At 62.8% G+C, this 19,210-nt stretch overlaps 6 protein-coding genes across 6 annotated transcripts; 4 read left to right on the forward strand and 2 right to left on the reverse strand.

The window, feature by feature from the left end:
* Positions 1-161: 161 nt before the first annotated feature.
* Positions 162-1,795, forward strand: AMSG_02724 (uncharacterized protein). Its single transcript, XM_013905111.1, has one exon. It carries the CDS (start codon positions 189-191, stop codon positions 1,719-1,721), a length of 1,533 nt encoding a protein of 510 aa, XP_013760565.1. The 5' UTR covers positions 162-188; the 3' UTR covers positions 1,722-1,795.
* A 129-nt stretch (positions 1,796-1,924) lies between these two features.
* AMSG_02725 (uncharacterized protein) lies at positions 1,925-3,468 on the forward strand (the record flags this gene model as incomplete). The annotated part of the gene is made up of 2 exons (XM_013905112.1): positions 1,925-3,198; positions 3,456-3,468. The coding sequence occupies 2 exons, from the start codon at positions 1,925-1,927 to the stop codon at positions 3,466-3,468; spliced, it is 1,287 nt and encodes a 428-aa protein (XP_013760566.1).
* Positions 3,377-9,989, reverse strand: AMSG_02726 (uncharacterized protein; the record flags this gene model as incomplete). Its single annotated transcript, XM_013905113.1, has 2 exons — positions 3,377-5,060; positions 5,096-9,989. 2 exons carry the CDS (start codon positions 9,987-9,989, stop codon positions 3,535-3,537), a joined length of 6,420 nt encoding a protein of 2,139 aa, XP_013760567.1. The 3' UTR covers positions 3,377-3,534.
* Positions 9,990-10,432: 443 nt separating this feature from the next.
* AMSG_02727 (uncharacterized protein) lies at positions 10,433-14,962 on the forward strand (the record flags this gene model as incomplete). Its single annotated transcript, XM_013905114.1, has 1 exon — positions 10,433-14,962. One exon carries the CDS (start codon positions 10,433-10,435, stop codon positions 14,960-14,962), a length of 4,530 nt encoding a protein of 1,509 aa, XP_013760568.1.
* A 154-nt stretch (positions 14,963-15,116) lies between these two features.
* AMSG_02728 (uncharacterized protein) lies at positions 15,117-17,411 on the forward strand (the record flags this gene model as incomplete). The annotated part of the gene is made up of 1 exon (XM_013905115.1): positions 15,117-17,411. One exon carries the CDS (start codon positions 15,117-15,119, stop codon positions 17,409-17,411), a length of 2,295 nt encoding a protein of 764 aa, XP_013760569.1.
* A 28-nt stretch (positions 17,412-17,439) lies between these two features.
* Positions 17,440-18,975, reverse strand: AMSG_02729 (uncharacterized protein; the record flags this gene model as incomplete). Its single annotated transcript, XM_013905116.1, has 1 exon — positions 17,440-18,975. The coding sequence occupies one exon, from the start codon at positions 18,973-18,975 to the stop codon at positions 17,440-17,442; it is 1,536 nt and encodes a 511-aa protein (XP_013760570.1).
* Positions 18,976-19,210: the final 235 nt, after the last annotated feature.

The raw sequence follows: 19,210 nt of genomic DNA on the forward strand, positions 1-19,210 counted from the left end.
GGTCAACCACCACCACCACCAACCACCACCACCACTCCCCTCAGTATCTCCCCCCCCCCCCCCCCCTCCCTCACACGTCACGTCATGCGCTTCCGTCCCGTCGTTCCTTCCTTCCACCCCCTCCCCTTCCCCCTTCCCCCCCTCCTCCCTCCACACTCACCCCCCTCCCCCCCCCCCCCCCTATCACGATGCACTTCTTCCTCTCCCTGCTGGTGGTGGCTACTACCATGGCGGTGGCAGTCTCTGCCGCAGGCCCGCGGGCATACGTAGAGACGGCGTACTCGCACACCCTCACCACCGCCCTTCGTGACGCCTCCCTGGACGTCTTCCATGACAAGTTCTCGTCGGTTGCTCTTCCGGATGTGGCGGGAAGGGCATCAGCCTTTATTGGCTCGGTCGACTATGCTCTTCGCTCGCTGCTGCTGCAATCGGTGGCTTTGAACAACGCCCAGCTGGTCTTCCTCCCTCCCTCCCGCATCGTTGTCAAGTCGGTCGATCTGGCCGCCGCCGCCTCCTTCCACTGGTCCTACCGCGAGGTTGCCTGGCCGCATGCGTCAGATGGCGGTTCGGGCACTGCTCGCGTCTCCCGGACCTCGGTCGAGCTCACCATCGAGCTCAGCAAGGCTGAAGATGGCCGGCCTACCGTCGCCGTCGCCGATGCCAACGTCGTCGTTGGCGAGCTCGACATCTCGCTTTCGGGCGGCGCGTCGTGGCTGTACAAGTTTGTTCTGGGTGCGTTCAAGGCCCACGCTGTCGACTCGCTTCAGTCTGCGCTCCGCGACGCCGTCGTCGACGCCTTTACCGAGCAGGCCTCGGCCTTTGTCGCCGCCCTCCCGCTCCGTCTTGACCTCGGCGCCAAGACCGGTCTACCTGTCGGCACCGTGGACCTCTCGCTTGTTGCCGCGCCCGTTGTTGACGACGCCTTTGTCCGCTCTTCGCACCTCGGACGCATCGTTGATCCGGCCGACCCGGCCCACGCCTACGAGCCCACCGTCGAGGTTGGCCCGCTCCCGGCGCTCGACTCGGGTCGCGACGTCCAAATGGCGGTCTCCGCCGGCTTGCTCAACTCGGACTTTTCCTACATGTATGCCACCAAGGCGCTCAACACCCAGCTGGTGGCGCTTCCGGCATCGTCGCCCATCCAGCTCTTGGTCTCCAACTTTCGCCAGATGGTCCCTGCGCTTGCCAAGTACTTTAAGGACTCGCAGCAGATGCTAGCAGTGGTGACACTCGACGCCCCGCCGAACATCACCCTCTCTGCCTCCCGTGGCGTTCTCCTGGAGGCCCACGCAAGCATCGCGTTCTCGGTCTACCCCGACGGGATTGTGGTGACCGACCCGGCCACCGCGCCCGCCGCCGCCTTTGCCTACGAGCTTGGTGCCGTCTTCAAGGCTTCGGCCTCCTTTGCCCTGGCACCGGCCTCGGCACCGCCCTCGCACACCCTCCTTGTCGGCTCGGTGGCGGGCCTCGATGTCGACCTCTCCGCCCGCCGCTCCGCCATCGGGCCGGTCGACGCCACCACCACCTCGCAGTTTGCCAACTTTGCTCTCCACCGGGTCCTCGTCCCGCAGCTCAACGGCTACCTCTCCACCGGCTACCCACTCCCGCTTGCCGCCGGCATCGACCTCGTCGATCCCGAGCTTACCACCCTCGACGGCGCCTTTCTCATCAACTCGGGCGTCAAGATCTCCGCTGCTCTCCTTGAGTCGCTCCTCGAGTAATCGAGCCACACCAAGCCCACAAAGAACGACAGCCAGTCACACAAAACACCATCAAGAACCACACAGAGCCAACGACGTCCGTAATCCTCTCCCCCCTCCCTCTCTCTTGCGCTTCCCTTCCATTCGGCTCGTCCACGACTTCCACCTCACCTCCCCCCCCCCCCCCCCCCCTCCCCCCCACCCCCTCCCCACCTCTCACCACCATGGGCCGAAGAAAGCAGCGCAAGAAGGAGAAGCAACCACCACCATCGTCCGACCCGGTCATGGATAGCCTATACGGCCGCAGTACAGTGGTGACCTCCACAGCCATCACTCGGCCCACCAACTCTTCGCCCTCTCGCCCACTGTCCGACTCGCCATCGTCATCGCTCTCCGCCCCTTCGAATTCCGCTTTGACCCCGTCGCCGACCCGGGAGCTCTTCCCTGATGACGCCACGGCCGCATGGGAAGCATCAAACTTTGTCTTTGATCGCTACGGCGTGTGGAAGTCGAGCCAGTTTGCCACCATCCCCTCATGGATCGACGCCCTGATCGTCTCGCCCGCAGATGGCGTCCACTCGCGGAGCGGGACCATCACCTTTCCCATCTCCCTTCCGCCGTGCGATCCCCAGCCTGCGCCAGCCTTTGTCCGTCTTCCAGCCGCCATGCTCGCCGGACAGGCCTTTGCTCCACGATCGGTCCGCGGCGGCGGCGCAGAGGACTTTGACGGCTCAGCCGCCCGGCTCATCCCTCCGCCGGCCGAGTCTGGCGCCTCCCTCGCCTGGCACATCGAGCAGACCATGTGCAATGTAGTGGTCATCATGTGTCACGGTGGCTACTTTGCCGTCGCACACTTTGTCGATGGCGAGCTCCGCGAGCACAAGACCATGCGCAAGTACGTCACTCGCCGCAAGCAGGGCGGCCGCCAGTCGAACCGCGACCGCTCAGGCAGGGTCATGTTCTCCGCCGGCTCTCATCTCCGCCGGACAAACGAGGAGAAGCTCGCCCGCAACATCAAGGAACTGTTGGCCGGTCAAGCCTGGGCATCTGCGCTTGCCGCTGCCCAGCGCATCCTCCTCTGTGCGCCCGGACCGGCTAACCGCGAAATCTTCTTTGGCGTTGCCGCCGAGCGCGACCGCGAGCCGCCGCTCTTTGAGCTCAACGACCCGCGCATCCGCGGCATACCCATCAAGACCAACCGTCCCGCCACTGCCGAGTGCGTCCGCGTCTTTGAGCTCATGACTGCCGTTCACATCCTCACACGGGCCACCGACCGCGAGCCCGGGCCCGAGACCTCCCGGCCAACGCTCCGCACCATAGTCGCAACCCCTGGCCTGCTCGTCCAACCGCCCACACACCCGCGCTCGCCGCACCCTGTCGCCGAATCGCCAACCTCGACAGGATCAGCCGCCCTTACCGCTTCAGACTCGGACTTGAGCTCGGCCTCGGGCGAGTCATCACTCGATGACGCCATCTACGCCGAGGAACTGGCGCGCGAGTCGAGTTCCCCCTCTGTCACTCCCACGCACCACCCGCGCTCTGACGTCGCTGCCGCCGACGCCGCCGCCTCCGACGCCGCCGCTGACTCGACACACCCCCCAGCCCCACCACCAAGCCTGTCCTCCCCGCACCTTCCGCCTCACCAACCACGCCACCACCCGCTCCAACCACGCCACCAACCTCCTGGCTCTTTATCGCCGCCATTGCCACCGCTGCCCTCGCCACCGCCGCCGCCACTGGTCTTGCCCTCCGCAGACGCAACCCGTAACGCAGTCACCATGTTGCGGAAAGCAAGTTCATCGCAAGACACACAATTCTAGCCACACACCGAACGCTACACCGTTGATGACGCTGTCGACGACGCTGTCGACGACGCTCTCGACAACTCGACCGACGACGACTCTGTCGAACACTCGACAAGCATTGCCAGCCGGAACGCATCCAGAAATCTCTCGCCTTCACCGCCTGCATCGACCTCGATGAGCTCGCGCTCTACCCGACCCGCCACCACCTTCCATCGATGCTCGGCCTCGGCGGCACCACCGCGCGCCCGAGCCGCCCTGGTCTCGCGCACATCGGCGACCACCCCGTGGATCGACACCACCAATGTTGCCACCGCTGCCAGTGCCACCACCACCGTGAGCACCACCACCGTTGTAGAACTCGTCTCGGACCCGCGCTCCGCATGGAAGCCGATGCCTGTTAGCGCAATCGCCATCACACACCCATCGAGCCGCGCCCGCAGCCGGTTGTACATCGGCACGTAGTACGGCGCAGCCGCCACAAAGTAGCCCATCGAGAACGCAAGGATGAAAAAGATGGCAAAGAAGACCACGAGCTTGGTGCTCGAGAAAAACAGCGCGGCAATCACAATGCCTAGCCGAAGGACAAGAACAAGCATGCCCGTCGCCGCGTATCGCGTCCGGAACGCCTGGTAAATGACGCCAAACCGCGTCGTCGTCTCCGGCTCGAGCAGCGAGTCGCGATGCCGCCAGAGTCGGAAGCAGCCCCACGCCGGCAAGCCCATCACCACAACCACAACGCTCGCCACGCCCCACGGGACAAGCGACCACCATTCGGAGCTGTAGCAGCTAAACGAAGGCTCGCTGTCGAGCACCCATTGACCATCAGCGAGCTTAGTACAGTCAAACAGCTCCAAAGACGACTTGGAGAGCGGCACATAGAGCAGCGGTCCAAGTAGAAACACAACGCCATCGGCGACAGCGCTCAAACCAACCTCCTTCAGTGGCGCAAACATGCCCACACCACAAAACCGCAGACCGGCGAGAAGAAGTACGCACGCTACCACGCACACCATTGGCACCACCAGTGACATCACATACATCGACCCGTAGTCGCGGACAGAGCACCCGGTCGCCAGTAGCCGCGCGTCGGCGTTGGCCAGCGCAAAGCCAGAGAGCCCGGCTGTCACCCCGCGTGGCCAACCAAAGTCGCTCGACACAATGATCGCGATCAGCTGCGCAGTCGTGATCACCATCGACACAGAAGCCGGGGTGCGCCGCCGTCGAAACGCGAGCACGTGCTCCTGCCCTCCACCGCCGGACGTGATCGCCTTCACCAGCGAACGCCCCGCCATCGCCGCCCCACCAACCACCACAACCAACGCGAGAGCTACCACGACAACCATCAGGCCACCTGACGACGGCGGACACTTGCTGCACACGCTCGCCGACGAAGCGTAGTAGCCGTCCGCACACGATGCACACGCAAATCCATCGTAACCGACCTCGCACATGTTGTTGCCCAAGCATCCACTACGAAGGCAGCGCACAAACGCGCCGGACTCGGACGCAAAGAATCCCACTGCCGCCACAGGCATGGCAAGCCCGCCGACGCAATCTGCTCCATCAGGGCAGGCTCGCACACATCGCCACCCACCCCGCTTGGCGCGTAGAAGCCCACCACGCATCGGCAGAGAGAGGGGTCCGGCTTGGTCACGTTGGCCAGGAGCGCCATGTTCAACGGGCACGGCGGCGTTGCTACGCATGCCGCCATGCTCCCACCCTCCGACGAAGACGACGCATCACACTCGGTGCACACCAGCGCCGCCGATCCCAACCCGCTCGCAATTGTCCCGCCATACCCAGCCGGACAGACCGTTACGTTGATGCTTCCGCGAACACCCACCACGTTTCCGCCTTCGACGCTCACCTCGTACGCGACCGCAACCCCGGACGGCTCCGCCGTCGCAAGCAGCGCCACAAAGCCCGACGGCACAGGCGCCGCCAGGCTCGACAGCAACATATCGCCCGGCTCGTTTGGCACTGCAGCGCCTCCACTCACACTCTCGAACCGCAGTCGCAGGGATGTTCGATCATACACCACGTCCTGGCCCAGCACATCGCGCCCGCGGACCTTGGCCGACACAGCCTCGCCGGCAAACACCACACTCGCACCGGCATCGACCATTTGCAACTCTGCCAGCGGCCCTGCAATCGCAACTTGATTGAACACGTGCTCCGCCTCGATACTCAGCCACGGAATGCCCGACGAATTGCTCCGACTCGAGTTAAACGAAGCGTCCACAGCCGAAGACAAGCACACAAACGCGTCGTGGGCGGTCCTTGTCGCGCCCGATCGCAGTGCAGTGTTGCCCACCATCGCACTTGCATTGCCCGCCATTCGCACCCAAGACCCGCACGCAAACAGGCCACCGCCAAACAGAGACGCCACGTTATTGTCAAAAGTGCAGTTGTTGACAACGACGGTTGCAGCCAAAGCTCCAGCCCGCAGAGTTCTGCTGGGAACAGGCACCGTCGCGCCTGAAGCCACCGCCGCTCCGGCCGACACGCCACTCGTCTCGGCCAGACCAAGCGCTCCGCCGATGGCTGCCGAGTTGCTGGAGAAACTGCTGTCCGTCAGCTCGATGGCCGCTTCCCGAGTGCCAATTGCGCCAACACCGCCGCCCATGCCCCGCGGCGCCAAATTGCCGAAAAACGTCACGCTCTCGCCCACAAGCGCTCCGCCGCTCGCAACAAGCAGCCCACCGCCAGGCCCGGTGCTCACCACATTTTTCGTAAAGCTCGCACCCGCAGCTCCGATCTCGACTCGGCTGCCGTCGCCCACATACAGCCCGCCGCCCGCGCTGCCGGCCGTACACGCCACAAACGAGGTATTGCCGAGTGAGACTCTGCTCCCGCCACCGCGCACAAAAAGCCCTCCACCAAACTGAGCCGCAGAGCACCCACTGAACGTCACGTCGACAAGCTCCGCAGCCGCGCCGTCCACCACAGACAGCGCCCCACCGCGCCCGCTGTCAAACTGGAACAGGGAGCCGTGCCCCACAGAGCTGCAACTGGCAAACACCACAGACCGCAGAACCACATCTTGTCCGGTGCCCGAGACGCGAATGACGGACGATGCAGCCGAATCGACCTGCGACACCCCGCCGTTGCGGACTTCCACGCCAGACAAGTGCAGACTCCCACTGGTGCCCGTCAGCTCGTTGTCCTCAATCTTGAACAGTACTCCACCGATGCTTGAGCCAGCCACTGCGCAGTCAAAAACAACCCCGCCGTTTGCCGATCTAATCGAGACTGGTGACTGGATGAGCGCCGGCAAGTCACGGGCACAGCCATACGTCCCGGCCTCCAGCACAAGTTCCTTCCGATCCCCACACGTCGTTGTCGCCCTTAGCCGTGCCACAACGCATGCAAAGCTCGACGGAACAATACACGCACGCTGCTCTGAAACACCCGGTGTTTGGAGCCGACGCGACGTCATAGAGAACGCTGTCTGCCCGCTTCCGCGAAAGATCACAACCGTGCCAGCAGCCCCATACGCAACATCAATATCGCCGTCACTGTCAAAGTCATCGACAAGGACATCGATCGCCCTGGTGTGAGTCGAACCATCCGTCTGAAGCGCGAGTGCATACGAGCCCGAGACGTTGCGGAAGACCTTGACCCCACCGGTGTTGAATCGAGCAAAGACGTCGGCGTACTTGCCGCTGGTGTGGCTGACCGTCACTCCAGTCAGCGTGGACAAATCAGAGTAGATCGGCGACGACACGTAGCCGGTTCCAGTCCACGTGAGTAAGATGATCACCCTCAACCCGCTCGCCACAATCTCATTGCTCCCGTCTCCGTCCACGTCGTACGCCACCACTCCGTTGGCATCAGTCACACTGATGGCGAGCCGACTTGCAAAGCTCCGACCACCGGCAGCATGCCACACGTAAACAACGTCGTGCGCTTCGCAAGCCGCCACCACATCTTCCCTCCCGTCCGAGTTGACGTCGGCTACAGCCAGGCTGTTTGCATTCGGCGCGCTTCCATCCATGTCGATAGGCTCACCAAAGCTGCCGCCTCCAGTCCCGTAAAAGATGTGGACGCCGGTCGAACTTGTTGCCACTACGTCCATCATCTCGTCGCCGTCAAGATCACTGCTGACCACATCGCGGCAAGCTGCGAGGTTGGTCGAAATGGTGACCGCTGGCACCGTCAGTCCCATGCCATTGTTGGCGAACCAAGCGACGTGTTGCACCGCAGGGTTGATCGAGCACACCACGACATCGACGTCGCCGTCGCTGTCAACATCCACTGCATCGATGCCGTACGCGCCAGGAAACGGTGCAAACGGCACCACATTGTCCGGCAGCCCAAACTTGTTCTCCACAAGCCGCACACCCATGTTCTCATCGGCAACCGCAAGGTCCACGTCGCCGTCGTTGTCAAAGTCCAAGCTCGCAATCTTGGCCCGGCGCGAGGCGATCGCGACCGTGCCGCCTTCCGAATACGTGGCAGGAAACGTCTCGTTGGTGTTCCGGTAGTAGCCGAGCACCTCGGACGACGGTGCCGTCACGACATCCACTCGTCCGTCACTGTCCACGTCGCCCAGCGCAAGTACACCGTTGGTAGACGCCGTCGACGTTACTTCCCGGACCAGGCCACGCAGGGTGCCAGCCAGCGAGACAATGCTCACACCGCCACTGTGGCTGTACACCACATCCAGTGCATCGTCATCGTCCATAAAGCTCAGAGCTAGTCCCCCTAGCTCGTTGACTGGCAAAGCGATGGTGAATCCCGAGTCGAAAACAACTGCATTCGCATTGATGTTGGTGTAGAGCATGATCCGAGCTCGCGTGACTGTGCCCACGATCACATCGCCGTCGCCGTCGCCGTCGGCATCAGCCACAGCCACGACTGTCGCCCCGTACTCGCCACTTGCAATTACGATCCGGCTTCCAAAGCCACCAGTCCCCGTTCCAAGGTGCACACCGACGCTGCCGTCGCCGCCCACAGCTGTCACCAAGTCGGTGCTGCCGTCGGGGGAAATGCGCCCCTCCCCGAGCGCCGTCACACCGACCATCGCAATGCTGGCGCAACTGAAAAAAGTCCCGTCGCCGCTAGGGTTGCACATCACGTCGATACGCGAGCTTGTGGCCACCACCGCATCAACAAAACTGTCACTATTGGCATGGAGCAGGACCAGCGCTACCACCGGCGACGGTGGCGACGCCAGCGTGCCACCGAGGATTGCGTCAAAAGTCCCATTCCCGAACCCATGGATCCACACCACAGTTCCACTGTCGAGGAGCGCAACAACATCGTCGGCGCCGTCGCTGTTCACGTCGCTCGCAAGCAGAGTTGTTGCAGGTGATGCCAGAATCTGTTTGCGGCCGTCAAACGCGCTCGATCCAAACCGATTGACGTACGTCGCAACGCCGCCGTTGACCGCTGCGACGACATGGCCGCCACTTGCAACAACTGCCGCTTGCGGTGCAGCCATTTCCGCGAACAGAACTCTCCCTGAAGAAAAGGTCCTTGATCCCGTGCCGAGGGCATAGTACGCGGTAGCGCCGGAAAAGTCCCGTGAGCCAACAACATCAAGCAGCCCATCGTTGTTCACATCCGCTGTTCGGTAGATATCGGGGAAGCTCCACCAGAACGTGCTCTCGCGGCCGACACTCGTTGTGCCAGTGCCCCAGTAGCCAAGGACAAAGTTGGACATATGCCGACCTCCAAGCAGATCGCCGAAGCCGTCGTTGTCAAAGTCACCAGCCACAGACCGGTAAGGCGCTTCCTGGAGCGTACTTGAGACCGCCGTGAGAAAGCCACCGACACCGTCTCCTGGGTGCACAATGAGCGACGTGCCCGAGATCACCATCAAATCCATATGGGTATCGTTCGTCGCCTCGAGCACAAACATGGCATCACGCAAAGTCGGCCCGGATCTTTGCGTAAAGCTACCGCTTCCGTTGTTCGCGAGCACAACAAGGCTGCTCATCCCGCTTGCCCAGATCCACGGCGCCGGGTTGGCACCGACATACACTACGTGAAGGCTGGATGTTCTACTTGACGTCAGCGTCTCGCCTCCAGTCCGCCGCACCGTCCAGCTCGGGCCCTGCAGCCAGAACAGGCCATCGGCCGACGAGCCGATCACATCGTTCACGCCATCGGCGTCGACGTCGACAACCTGCACAAGCTTGGCGCCCGGTACTGTCGCCAGCACTTGCGTCTCCCCGCGCGCCGCGATCCACACCATGACTGCATTGCCAACCACGCCCAAGATGTCTAACCGGCTGCCGCCCATCACCGAGCCCACCGCCACCGAGTGCACGTTGCGAAGCGCCGAGCCACCACGGACTAGCGTCGTCAGCGACGAGAACTTGCCAAGATCCGGAACGTACTCAACCACGCCGAGCACCGCATACTCGGGAAGGGTCTTGAGGGAGGAGGAGACCAGCACAACGTCGGCGTGACCGTCACCGTTGATGTCTTCAGCAACAACCTCGGCCAACTTGTACAATCTGGCGTCGATGGCCATGACTTCTGTGCCTCTATCCGCCGCGCACGGCGACGCTGCCTCCGCCACCGCCCCGCTTCCGCCACCACCCGCCACCACCACCAGAGTCACGGCCACGGCCACCAAAGCCACCCACTGCCTCAGGCATGTCAAGGACCTGAGCATGATATTGGATGACGTTGGTAGAGTAGAGTATGGCAGGCTCTCTCGCTCGTTGGCCAACTCACCACCACGACCACAGGTCGGCCTTGCTCGAGTTGACGTCGTAGGCTGAGAGGATCGACAAGAGTCAACAAAAAGGCGGCAAAAAAATGTTCGTCCGCAAGGAAAAAAGGGGATCCCTGCAACTCAACCCAACTCACGCACCACACCCACAGCCCAAGTGTCTCGACTCAAGTTCATTCCTCTCCTTCTCCCCCCTCCCCTCCCTCCGCCGCCCTCCTGAAGGCACGTGCTCGCCCATAATGCCCATTCGCATGCTTGTGGTTCTGGCCGTGGTCGCGGTCGTGGCGGTTGGCCTCATGCTCGCTCCGGTTGGCGCGTCTTCTTCTTTCGTGACGCCGTCGATCGAGCAATGCAAGTCGCAGCTGCCGTCACCTTCGACGACGATTGCGGTCACGTCGTACCCGGCGTTCAAGAACATGGTCCTCACCAATGTGAGTCACGACATGCCGCGAAGCGTTTTTACGACCACTGGTGCTGGACTCTCGCTGTTTGTTCCGCGCGCGAGCGGCTACGCAGGGATGATGGTCCTGTATCCGGGTACGGTCCGCCTCCCCTCGCAAGGCCATGGCGTGGACATGGACCGCGACGGGCTGGACGACATTGTGTTCCAGGCTGAAGGTCTTGGCGTTGCGTGGCTTCGCAATCTCGGCAACAACGTGTTTGATGTCACTAATCCCATCGTCATTACTCCGGGCTGGGCCTCGTCAAATCTGGTCGCCGTTGCCGACCTCGACGCCGACGGCGACGAGGATCTCATTTTCAACGCCTACAACGACTACCGATGGATGGCCAACGGCGGTGACGGAAGGTCGTGGACCGAAAACATCATTCCCAGCCCGCCGCTTCTCTTTAGTCAGAAGAACTTGATCGTCGCAGACTTTGGAGGCAACGCCACACGCGAGATCATTGTGGACAACGGATCTGGTCGTGCCTACCTGCTCTTCGACGACGGCTCGCTAACCTGGTCCGGCCGCAAGCAAATTGTCTTCTCGGACATCGAGAAGACAGGCATTGTCGTGGCCGACATGAACGGCGATGGTCAACTTGACCTTGTTGTGCCGCATAGCAACAGAGTGTTCTTCGCCCGCAATCTGGGCTTGTCATCTTTCTGGCCCTCGTCGAACGTGTACACTAGCGCCGGCTCGAACTATGTGGCTGTCGGCGATGTCGACAATGACGGTGACAACGACGTCATTCATGCTGGTCCCTTTAGCAGCCTCGTTCTCTCCCGCAACTCAGGAACCGGCACGTTCTCGAGCTCCTACATCACCGTCAGCAATGCTCAGTCAGCGTTCCTAGTCGACCTCGATGGCTCTGGCGTACTTGACCTGATCACCGGCTACAGCTTCAACTCTGGCTTTAGGACATATCGTGGCTACGGCACCGGCTCGTTTTCCTCTCTCAGTTCGCCGCCTACACTCAACCACAATGTCAAGACGGCCCAGGCCGTAGCTGATGTCGACGGTGACGGGCGACTTGATGTCATTACCTCGTCGCTCACCGGCACGGTCTGGGCCCGCAACGCTGGCAACTCTGTATTTGAAGGCATTCGCAGGATCACGTCAAGTGGTGCTGACCACGTGGCTGTGACAGACTTTAGTGCCAGTGGCCGGCCTGACATTGCACTTGCAGTTGGCAAAGAGCTCCGCCTCCACACAAGCAACCCAAGCTCCATCTCTGGCTTTGATGCCGGTGTCGTCATCGTCACTGCTCCCACGGCGATCACTGCGTTGGCCGTGGCGTACATCGATTCTGGCTCCGCACCCGATGTTGCGTACACCACATCCTCCACTCTGTACACGCTGACAGCAACAGGCGCGTCATCATTTGCGGCACCAACATCTGTGGACAACTCGCTCTCGGGTGCGACAGCGGTGGTCAGCGCCGAATTGACAGGCGATGCTGCGGCAGACCTAGCCGTGGCGACGTCAGGCGATAGAGCCATTGGGCTCTACATCCACGACGGCGTGGCCGGCTTTCGCGCGCGCGTTGTGCTTGTGGCTGGCGTTGCGCCGTTCTCTTCGCTCCTTGCTGCCGACGTTGACGTTGACGGTGACCTCGACCTGGTGTACTCGGCGAAGAGTTTCGCTTTCGTTGGCTGGTTGGCCAACGCTGGGTTAGGTGCCTCGTTTGGCGACGCGACGTCCATCACGGAGGCCGCTTTTGGGGTCGTCTCGGTGGCAGTCGGTGACATTTCCGGCGACAGTGTGCCTGACATGGTCATCGCCGATACAGCCGGCACCACACTCGTCCGTGGGGCAGGCGGCGGAAAGTTTGCCACGCCGGACACCGTCACTACGGTGACTGCCTACTTTACCGGCATTGCCGATGTGAACAGCGACGGTAAGAAGGACATTGTTGTGCGTCAACAGAACTCGCTTGTCTGGGTCCGCAACGCGCCGCAACCAGCGCAGTTTTCTGCGCTCGGCTCCGGCATCGTGAGCACGCCGCGCGCGTCGGGCCGCCCTGAGATGGTGGTTTTTGACGCTAATGCAGATGGGCGTCCCGATGTCGCGGTTGCCCGCCCAGACCAGCTGCAGTGGCAACTGTTCATCAATCGCGGCGACGGTACTGTTAACCGCGTTGCAGCCGTCGACGCTTTCGGCGCCGCGCTGATTGTTGCCGGAGACTTTGACGGAGACGGCGATCTCGATGTAGCACTGGCAAGTGTTGCGCCTAACGGCGCACCCTCTCTCGCAGTCTTCACCAACACCGATGGCGCCGGCGGCTTTGCAGCAACCTCGCAGACAGCCGTGGCATCGGCTGCCGAGCTGACTGCCGCGCCTCGCCAGTTGGCAGTCGCCGACATCGACGGTTCTGGCCACCACGACTTGCTGGCACTCTTTCCAACCTCGGTGACCATTTATTCCATGGCAAGGAACGGATCTTTCGCGCCGAGGCATGTCACCTTTGCTCCGCCCGGTCTCCCAGTCGCGATCACCAGCCTCCGCTCACTCTCTGTCATTGACGTCGATGGCGACGGGGTGCTTGATCTTGGCTTGTTGGCCGACGCTCCGAGGGCCGTGTTCTGGACTGCCGGGCGCGGCGACGGCTCGTTTGCCAGCGGGCAGTTGGTCAACACCTCGGTTGCGGGTGCGAACGACCACTACATCGACGATGTGGCGTGGTGCGACTTTAGTGGCGATGGCACGGCAGACGTGGTTGTCACTGGCCGGCGGGCGGTGCCACCAATGACCAACATCCTCAGCATGCTGCCGTTCAATGCCGAGACCGGGCGCCACGACATGACACCGTCGCGACAATTTTCTGGTAGTTCAACACTCATGGGTCGATGCGGGGATGTCAATGGCGACGGCATGGCCGACCTGGCTGTGCGCCAGAGCGGCATTGATCTCCACATGTCGGCGCCAGGCTCGAGTCTTTTGACGTCGACGGCCGTCAAACATGTGCTCTCGGGACGAGCTGAGCACATTGTGTTTGAGGACATGGACTCGGATAGCTATATCGACGTCGTCAGTGTCAGCCCTGGAGTCGTCACCGGTTCGCCATACCTTATCGCGTGGTACGGTCAGCGGGCGCGTTCGGGCATGGCGCAACCAGTCCCGCGCGTTTTGAGCGGTCGCAACGCGACACGCACCAACTCTGCGCGCACCGCCTGTACTGCGCCCAACTCGTTTGCTTGCCTTCGGGCACGCATGGCGCACCTCTCGCCATGTACAGTCGACACGCTTGTGCTCGAGGCTGGGACGTATAGCTGCCGGACAGAGTCACATGCGAGCTTGTACTCGTCGGCGCGGCTGACGGGCTCGAGTGTGCTGTTCAATTGCAGTGGGCCCGATGGCGAGCTTGGCGGTGTGCTCTTTCGGGCGACAACCGATGCCAACATTGGGGGGGGTGCAAGCGGATGGCTTGAGGTGGACGGAGACATTCGCATTGCTGGCCTCGGCGTTGCGCGGCGCTCGGAGATTGGGGCGCCAGGCCTTCGCGTTGATGCGGCCGGAGCCTACATGAGCCTGCATGGCGTTACGGTGGAGGCCGCCAAATCGGGCCCTCTCACTGGCTCGGTCCTCCACGATGCTGGCCGCGGCGGAGCTGTGCTCGTTTCTGATGGTGGCAAGCTGGTTGCAAGCCACGTCGCCTTTCGTGGGTGCTCTGCGAGCGAGCACGGTGGCGCGATTGCAGTCCGAGGACGCGGCTCAGCAGCGACGGTTACAAACGCCGTCCTGGCGGCCAATACCGCAGGCAGCGAGGGTGGGGCGGTGTCAGTGACGCTCGGAGGCACAGCGACCATGTCTGCAAGCACGGTGTCCGGCAACCGTGCCGAGGGTGTTGGCGGCGGCGGGGTGTTTGTGAGCGGATTGAGCTCGCTGACGGCAAGCAGCGTGGTGTTGTCAGGCAACCAGGCGTCGGTTGGGATCGGCGGTGCAATTCTCTCGGTCGAGTGTGCCAAGGTCACGCTCTCGGGTAGCATCGTGTCCGACAACGCTGCGCTGTCTGGCGGTGGCGTCGGGGCGGTGGCGGTGCTTGAGGATGCCCAGACGGCTGCAGCGGCAGGCTCTGTGTTGGAGATGCCAGCTGTGAGCGTGCCCCTTGAGATCGGCGGCGGAAGCAGCGCTTGCGTGCAGCTCGACGGAGTTGCACTCATCAACAACGCGGCGTCGTCATACGGTGGTGGGTTGCTGGCGTGTGGCGCATGGGTGAGTGTGACGGAGAGCGCAACGACGCAATGGAGCGGAAACACGGCCGGGCGGACGTGGCGTCTGTGGCAACAGCGGCAGACGCATTTCTTTGTGCCTCGCGCCAAGTAGTTGCCCCGTTTGCGTACGATCGCAGCAATTCGGCGGGCCTTCGTGGATGGCGACGAGCGACGAGATGCTCGCAGGCCCACTGGCAGTAGCAGCCGCGAAGATCGCGGGGCCCCCGGCGAGTCTGGCGTGGGCATCGGATCCGACCGAGACAATCATGTCGGGAGGCACGTTTTCCGGCGAGGTGAGTGTGCGCGATGTTCTTGGCCAGCTTGTAGTGTACTCGCATGTGGTGGCACAGCTAACGATGTCCGAATCTACCGGCATGGTTAGCAGCGCGTCGAGCACGGCGCTGCTCTCTACCGTGAGGGTGACGTTGGAACTGGCCGAGCTGCGGATGACGACGACCGAGCAAGCGCGGATAGAGCTGGAGGCAAGTGTGGGTGTTGTGACGAGCGGTTCAGCTTCGCTTGGTGTTGCACCGTTGGTGACGAGCGTGACGATCACCGACTGCGACCCTGGGTTTGGCGCCAAGTTCTCCGCGGCGACGCCGACGGTGCCCGAGTGCGTCGAGTGCGTAGATGGAACGTCTGCCAACACACAGTCGTTTGACTCGTGCGAGCCTACCGAGCCGTGCTCCGGCAATACCGTGCGGATCCCGAATGACAACACCTCTGCCGTGTATGTGCCACTGTGCGTGTGTGCACGAGGCTTTTGGTCGCCGGCAGGCGAGGCCGACGAGCCGTGCGAGCCGTGTCCTCGCGGCGGGATTTGCGACGGCGGGCTCTCGCTTCCAAAATCTGCAGCCGGATTCTTCTCGCAGTCTGTGAGCTCGTTTGTGGAGTGCCCGCGCGACGGCTGCGCCGGGAACGACAAGTGCAAGACCGGTTATACCGGGTTTGTGTGCGCGACGTGTGCTCCGGGCTACTTTGCCAGCTCGGCCGACCGCTGCGAGGAGTGTCCTCCGGGCTCGGTGGCGCTGATTGTGATGCTCGGCCTTGTTTTACTGGCGGCGGCCGGCGTAGCTGCCGGGTTTGTGGGCTGGTCTCTAGCGCGCGATGCGCGGCGGCGCGAAGAGAGGCTGAGCCTCGGCGAACATCTTGCACTGTTTCGCTCTCGGTCAACGCCAGTCTCTGTGCCAATGATTCTGACCGCGTTTCAGATTATAGGCGTGATTGCCGAAGCCAAGCTCCACTGGCCAGGACCTGCCCTCCGGGTTCTGCAGATCTTTACGCTCTTCAACATCGACGCGCGGTTTGCAGGCTCTGGCTGCTCGATCACCTCGCACTATGGCGGGTACGCTCTCGCTGTGGTTCTCCCAGCCGTGTTCCTGGTGGCTGTTGTCTTGGCACTGGTGTGTCTGCGGTGCACCAACTTGGCGTGGTTCCGTGGCCTACAGAGCCTCTCGCTCCGGACGCTGGCAAACGGGGCACTGTTTGCGATCGCGCCCCTGCTGTTTGTACCTGCGAGCAAATCGGCGCTGGTGCACTTTGATTGCATTCGAATCACGTCAGAGGTGACTGTACTCGATGCCGAGCCTTCAGTGCGGTGCTTCGACTCTGCCTGGTTCCAGATGTTGCCGTTGGCGGGAGGAGCAAGTTTGGTCTACGTTGTTGGCGTTCCGCTTTACTTTGCGTATGTGCTCCGTTCAGCGGCGGCGTCACTGGCGTCCCAGTCGAACGAGGCGCTGCTGGCGGCAATGCTTTCGGCAGGCCCGCTTTTCCGCCACTACTGCCTCTCGCGACTGTATTCCGAAGTCGGCTCGCTGCTCCGGCTGCTCATTGTAGTTGCGGCGTCTCTGTTCCTCTCTGAAAACGTGGTGCTTCTTGCTGGCGCGGTCATTGGCGCGCTCGGCGGATGGACTGCTTACGTGCTCGCGGCAGCGCCATACTACGTCCGGGCGTACAACGGACTGGCGGTGCGGCTCATGGGCGGAGTGACGGCAATTCTCGTGGTCGGTGTCGGCGGCTTTGCAGAAGACGCGCAGTCGGGGCCCAAGGCCACGCTTGTCTCGGTCGCTGTCATTCTACTTGTGGCTCTTCTGATTGTCAGCTCGATCCACGGCTTTGTTGTTGACCTGCGCGGCATCAGTCGCGAGAAGCGCGGCGGTGCGATTGCCAGTGACAATCGGCGGGATGCGTTTGGCGCGTACCTCCGCGTCGAGCTCGCGGATGTTGGCGGACCGGTTGACGGCGTTCAGCTGGAGGCCCAAGCGCTCCTGGAGTTATGGCCACGCGACTCGGGAAAAGACATCGAGAGTGACGATGGCGAGACATGGATGTCTGCAACGTCGACGAAGTCGGGGACCTCGGAGACGGAGACCGGATCAAGTTCATCATCGGGCTCGGGCTCGGCTTCAGTGTCGGGGACAGGTTCGGTGTCGGGAACGGGTTCGGGGACCGGCTCGGCTTCGGTGTCGGGCTCGGCTTCGGTGTCGGGGACCGGTTCGGGGACCCCAGCGCCCCTGCTCGAGCTTCCGGGATCGAGGGAATCGAGCTCGTCAATGTCGTAGCTGCAGGCGCGGCGCGGGAAGATAAAGCCTAGTATCTTTCCTGCAGCTGTTTCCAGCCAGAAAACAGCGCGTCGCGCTGGCGGTCTCTGTCAGACTTGATCTTGACCTTAAAGCGAGCATCGACGTTAGTCTCCGAGTCTGCGAGACGGGCCAGAACCCGCTGGCGCTTGCGAGCGGCGCGCTGCTCGGCAGTCTCCTTTGTCGGCGATGGGTGCGTGGAGGCGGCAGAGACGGCTGATGTTGGTGCGGCGGAGGGCCGCTTGCGCTTGCGCTTGGCGAGCATGGCGTTGCGGGCAGCAGCAAGGCGGGCTTTCCGCGAGGCCGAAGCCGAGGCAGTGGTCTTGGCCGAGGGAGGGAGGCGCGAAATGGGCGGGCGGGAAGATGCAGCGGGGGCGGCGCCGCCGGGCGCGGCGCTACCGCCAGGAGCAAAGCGCGGCAGCGTGCGGCCAACAGCAGTCCGCTGCGCGTTGGCTTTGAGGCGCGACTTGTTGACGGCTTGCATAAATGAGGTGCCGCGACGATACGAGTTGGCAGCACTGGCGTCGCGGGTGACGGCAAAGATCTTGGTGGCCTTGCCGGCGTTGAGGCCGTTGGAGCGGGCAGGATCGTAGGTCGCTTGCCCCGGCTTGAGAACCATCGACGCGTGGGCCGAGGCTTGCTCGCCGTTTTCTGGCTCGTCAACCTTGCCCGGCGCTCCGGATGTACCGGGCTTGGAGGTGGACGGCTTGGACGCGCCGTACTTTTGCTCGCCGACGGTGCGGGCGGTTGCGTCACCGCCGGTGGTATGCGAGCCGACGCTGAACATAAGCTCGTAGTACTCAGCACGAACGTGGGACGGGACCGCGCTCAGCTCGGTGCCAGAGAGCTGGATGCCGGCACGGCCAGCGGCGATGACGTCTGCAGACAGATCAGAGGCGGCAGGGGAGTCATTGGCTGCAGAGCCTGCGTTGGCAGCGGCCTTGGTGGTGGCGACCTCAGTGGCACGGGCGCCGGCAGTCAGCGGGGCCTTGCGCGAGGCGGAGACAACGCTCCGCGACGACGGGCGATATTTGCGCCAAAAGGCGGCCCAGAAGGCGATCTGGTCGTCATCAAAGTTGGCCATGGCGGTGTGGACAAAGTACAGATCGCGCGAGTGGAGCTCGAGTAGAGTCCCGTAGCCCTCAGTCAACACCTTACGAACATGCGGCTCGGCCTTGGAGCGGTACGTCTTTTTGAGCCAGCCGCGGAGAACAGTGTGATGGAGGCCGAGGCGGACAATGCCGGCCTCTGTCTCCAGATCGTCGCGAGTGAGGCCAAAGAGAGCCCAGAGCGAGATGGGCTTGGCCATGACGGCGTTAGCAAATGCGCGAACCTCGCCATGGAGCTCAAGCCAGACCTGCTTCCGTAGCGCGTTTGCCGATGCCTTTGCCGGCCCTGTGCGGCACCTGATGGCGGCCTGATCGGCCTCGCTGAGGCTGGCGAGCCCATTGACATCGTCGATGCTCACCGGCGGCTGGCCAAAGTCGTAGCAAGCGAGATGCCACAGACCTGCCTCAGCAGCCTCCAGCACGCCTTTAGCCGACATACTCAGCGATCTCTCCCTTTCAATAGTAACGTCTGTCTTGCCCGGCATCAAGCCGCAGGCATTGCACACGGCGGTGGCCTCGGTCGCGGGGTAGCTTGCGTGGAGCATGGTCAGGGTAGAATCGTTGACAGCGGGGGGGGCGGGGGGGGGGGGGGGGGGGGGGGGAGGGAGGGGAAGGGAGAGGAGGGAGGAGGAGGGAGGAGGGAGGAGGGAGGAGGGAGGGGAGAAGGGACTG

This window comes from Thecamonas trahens, assembly GCF_000142905.1.
Source record: "Thecamonas trahens ATCC 50062 unplaced genomic scaffold supercont1.10, whole genome shotgun sequence".
Lineage (NCBI taxonomy): Eukaryota > Apusomonadida > Apusomonadidae > Thecamonas > Thecamonas trahens.

Excerpts from the sequence above, each read along its gene's own strand:
- AMSG_02724 (XM_013905111.1), top strand. The coding sequence starts at position 189 with ATGCACTTCTTCCTCTCCCTGCTGGTGGTGGCTACTACCATGGCGGTG.